The sequence below is a fragment of the Cyprinodon variegatus genome, unplaced genomic scaffold (assembly GCF_000732505.1).
Source record: "Cyprinodon variegatus isolate N-32 unplaced genomic scaffold, C_variegatus-1.0 Scaffold45, whole genome shotgun sequence".
NCBI classification, from domain to species: domain Eukaryota; kingdom Metazoa; phylum Chordata; class Actinopteri; order Cyprinodontiformes; family Cyprinodontidae; genus Cyprinodon; species Cyprinodon variegatus.
The window spans coordinates 1426934-1431561 of record NW_015150498.1 but is presented as its reverse complement, the minus strand read 5'-3'; the positions used below and the strand labels follow the sequence as shown (position 1 = coordinate 1431561).

The following is a 4628-nucleotide window of genomic DNA, read 5'->3' as shown; positions in this document are numbered from 1 at the left end:
GAGTGGATCGCCTGATTCTGATACAAAAAACAAAAAAATTTAAATTGGTCAAAAATCTCAGCAGGGTGGTGAATCGTTGTAATCTGAAGGTTATGTTGTGTGCTGCTTTGTTTCGGTAGAGGAAGAGCTTGGTTTAATGCAGAGGAATATATGTAAGGAAGTGAATAAAATAACCTTTGCTTCAGCATCTGTTTTAGTTTACTAAGGTTTTCAATTGATTTATGTTCGGATGAACTAAATACTGCATCATGTAACTGTGCCTCGTCAGCAGGACGCTGGTCTGACTGCAGCCACCATGAGGTGACGATTGCCACATCTTATCCTTTACCTCACTGGGACACATGGCAAGGTAATCATCTGGGGAAGGTTTTAGTAGATCTGAGGTATGGCTCTTTTTTTTTTATATATTTGTTTTTTTATTTTCTTTCTTGTCTGCAGGATCACGTTGTCCTGCCTGCCAGCCTCCTGGTACTGCAGCGCGTCCCTGCTGTCTCTAAACTGTGCCACCAAGCAGAGGCTCCTCTTCCTGCTGCTGCTGTTCATCACCTCCGTTTTCCTGCTGGCCTCCTACCAGAGGCAGCTATGGGGCTCCCAGCGCCGGCCGGGGTCCCGAGTCAACAAGTGAGTGGGAAGTCATGTTGTGACTGAGGCTAGAGAGTTTAGCTTCATGCTGTTTTCAGAAAACCGCTTTTAGTTCATCATTTTAACGGATACTTCTCTTGCTGGTTGGGAGAGAACGACCTGAAAGCATCAGAGCAGATAAAAATGTGAAAGGCTTTCGTTTTTTATGTTTATCAAACAGTTTTGTTTGAGTCGAGATAAGAAGCAGGAGCATCTGTTTGTTTCTCATCGTTTTCCATAAATACTGAGACGTATCAGACCTGCTGTTTTCTCACGCCTCGTACACGACGTTTTCAACATTCATGTCGGTGTTGGATAAGTGGACTTTAGCTCGAGTGTGTCTTCTCTTCCTCCAGGTACCTCTCTATCGTGGAGTCCTTGGAGGCCACCAATGTCCTTGACTCTGCTCTGAATTATGGGATTGTGGTGGACTGTGGCAGCAGCGGCTCCAGGGTTTTCGTGTACTACTGGCCCCCTCACAATGGGAACCCCCACACCCTGCTGGACATCCGACAGATGAGAGATAGTGACCATAAACCTGTAGTGAAAAAGATCAAACCCGGTGAGGAATCGTCGCACGTCCTCTCCTCTGGTTACTGGAGATGTTTCAGAGTTGAATCTTTTAATGTGAGGAGATTTATTACCAAACAAGGTGGAGAAAAGGAAGAATCAGATTGAAGCTCTGAGGGTTTGAGCTCAGATTGAGCTTTTTGATTGATAGCCAGTCTGTAAAAAACAAGTGAAAATTATTTGTTAAATAAAATCGTTTAAAGCTGATTTATACTTCGAAACTGCGTAGGTGTCGCAGTTAATGCAGAGACATCCCCGCCCCCTCATGCAGACACTCTGGTCCACCTCTCCAAAATTGCTCTACTCTGTGCGTATTTCCTGTTTGGTAACTTACCGTATTTTTACGACCATAAGGCGCACCGTACTAAAAGGCGCAGTCTCAGTTATGTGTGCCATTACTGTATTTAACACACACATAAGGCGCACCGGATTATAGGGCGCGGGTTTTTAAATACCTCTACTGCGTATTTAAAAATAGAGCGGGAGCAAAACTGAGTATGTTTGTGCTTTATTCATGTATTTATTACAAAGTATTAATCAAACCTATCAAAGTCATCATCCTCTGTTTCTGAATTAAACAGCTGCGCTAAATCAGACATGCCAATTTACCCTTCTTCGCTGTCAGAGTCACTTTCCGTGCCGCGCGGCTCCTCAGAAATAATGCCGGCTTTTGCGAAAGCTTGAACAACAGAGCCAGCAGACACGTTAGTCCAAGCATCTACAATCCATCCGCAAACTGTGGCGTAATTTGCCCGGCGCTGCCTTCCACTTTTCGTGAAACTGTGGTCTCCGTCGGTCATCCATCGCTCCCACGCCGCTCGCAGCCTTACTTTGAACGGCCGCTTCACACCGATGTCGAGCGGTTGAAGTTCCTTTGTCAGACCTCCCGGATAACAGCGAGCACAGCGTTCATTTGTTTCACCTTGTTTTTCACATCAGCTGTGAGATGGGCACACATGGAGTCACAGATTAACAGCGATGGTGATGCGTGGAACAAACCACCTGGTCTCCTTGCATTCACCTCCCTCAGCCAAGCTTTCATCATCTCCTCATCCATCCAGCCCTTTTTATTTGCCTTAATAACGACTCCAGCTGGAAAAGTCTCTTTAGGCAAAGTCTTTCTCTTAAAAATCAGCATAGGCGGCAGTTTCTGTCCACGCCCACACTCAACAACGTCCGCAGTAACAACACAGATATGGCGCACCGCACTATAGGGCGCGCCGCACATTATGAGGGGAAAAAAAGACGTTTATATGCGCCTTATAGTCGCAAAAATACGGTACCAGCTTGTTTTGTTTTTCTGACCGCCATTGTGGAAAAACAACTCTTGAAGTTAAACCAGCTAGAAGAGCGAGGTGCGCAAGAACACTAGGACCCTTTTTCGAAATCATGTTCCTCTGTTGTCGGATAAACTTGCCCCCACTTCCTCATCGCCTCGGCCGTATCTAGGGAGTATAACCAGCCCTTTACTTGTACAACTAGTTGACTGATTCCAAATTTGGTTTCAATGACACACAGCTTGGGTGTATGAAAGATGGTCTTTTCTGTCCTTTTTCATTCTATTCAGTTTATTTCTATAGCGCCAATTCAAAACACATGTCACCCTAAGGCACTTTACACAGACATTACAGTCAGGCTGGGTAAATGTTTTTGTCAAGCCAAACCAGCTGATTGCATCCAGTCATTGACCTGCAAGACATGCTCCTCCTGGAAGAGCATGCATGAAGCGACAGTGGAGAGAAAAAACTCCCTTTTAACAGGAAGAAACCTCCAGCAGAACCAGGCTCAGTGTGAGCGGCCATCTGCTGAGGCTAACTGGTGTTTCCACCCTCTCATTTCCTTTCCTCTTTTTTCATCCTTTCATCACCTCTGATTTCCTGTTTTATCTTCTTCTTTACTTCTCCTTCCCTTTTCTGTTTACATCTCTTCCTTTCTGTGATGTTTGCAGATCTGACCTTTTGAAAATTCTGACTTAAATTGTTACCGGTTTAAAAAAGTTGGACCGCTGTGCAGCTTGTGAATGCATGACATTATCTGTGATTATCTGAGTTTCAGTGCCAACGGAGCGATTAGAGGAAGTTATTTTAGCTCCAGTCGTCTCAGCTGAAGGCTTTTTTTTTAATCTACTGAGCTTCATATTCTGGATTTAACCTCTAAAGCAGGCCTCCTCTATTCTGGCCCTCAATATTTGATGTCCTGCTGCCTTTAGGTATTTTTCTGCCTCTACCCTTAAATCAAATGGCTGAATTACCTCCACAGCACGCAGAGTCCTGCTACTGACCTGATGAATTGACTTGGATGTGTTGAAGCAGAGACTCAGCTGATAGGTGCAGGAAATGAGGAACACTTTACAAACTTAACAAAACAAGGGAAACGGCACAGAGAGGCAAAATTAAGGCTGAAGAAAAATTTCATATCATTTTACAAAATTCTTCTTTCGATCATTAATGAATCTTTTTGTTTGTCTTCAGGCATTTCCACTCTGGCAAACACACCAACACAGGCCAGCGATTACCTGGAGCCTCTCCTCAGCTTTGCTGCTGCTCATGTTCCTGCAAGCAAACATAAAGAGACGCCGCTCTACATCCTCTGCACTGCTGGCATGCGTCTGCTGCCTGAGAGGTAATGATCAGCAAGTGAACGTTGGCAGCCAGAGATAAAGATATTTTCCAACTTGTAGATCAGAGGCTGGGCGATAAATTATCACGATAAATTGGGCAATTTAACCTTGATCGCGATAAATGCTCCGGCAACTCTATCAGAAATAAAAGCATGTGCAGGAAATGGAACTGATCTATTTATAATTTACTTATTGAATAAATCACATTACATATTACTTTCAATTAAATATTAAAGTCTTGTACCGATTCAGGTTTAAACATTCAACGATGTCTCATTGAACCAAAGAAAAATGTTTCCCCTCCTGCAAACATTTTTGCACAAAGATAATGGAGCCTTTTTGTCACTTTTGAACTTATAAAAATCTGGAAAAAAGCCACATTCTCAAGGCTTTTTCAAATCACGCGAAAATGTGTACAAAACAACAAAAATGGCGCCAGCAAAGCTTCTGGGTCGTTTTCATCGTTTTCAGTGATTTTAAAGTAATTTTGAGTGATAATTTCTTTCTTTGTGCGCGGGCAAATGCTATGAAATTTGTACTCTCCTGACAATAAAAACTACTTGCCCCAGGAGATAGGGTGATGGTTAACATCGAGCCCTGCTTTGCGTAGTACCAAAGGTTTAACATTACAATTGCCCTTCGGGCTAGTGACTTTCACATTTCATTTGCCCAGAAACAATTTTTACTTGCCCAGTATAATGTTTGATAAATATAGTTCCTAATATTCATTTTTGTATATATATCAATGATCAATGTTTGTTTTTTAAATGTTTTTTGTAATTCAGTATTTTTTAAGTTTCCAGGTTCCTGGTGTGTA

At 42.9% G+C, this 4628-nt stretch overlaps 1 protein-coding gene across 4 annotated transcripts in view; it reads left to right on the top strand.

The window, feature by feature from the left end:
- Positions 1–4628, top strand: part of LOC107081987 (ectonucleoside triphosphate diphosphohydrolase 7-like) — a 21840-nt gene that overhangs the window by 2500 nt on the left and 14712 nt on the right. For 2 of the 4 annotated variants that reach the window (XM_015370386.1, XM_015370389.1), the window contains exons 2-5: positions 269–349; positions 439–621; positions 978–1183; positions 3663–3813. In XM_015370386.1, coding sequence (XP_015225872.1) covers positions 342–349; positions 439–621; positions 978–1183; positions 3663–3813 — 548 coding nt within the window. In that variant the 5' untranslated portion in view covers positions 269–341. The remainder of the gene's footprint in view (positions 1–268; positions 350–438; positions 622–977; positions 1184–3662; positions 3814–4628) is intronic. The other 2 variants (XM_015370387.1, XM_015370388.1) reach the window with 1 other exon arrangement.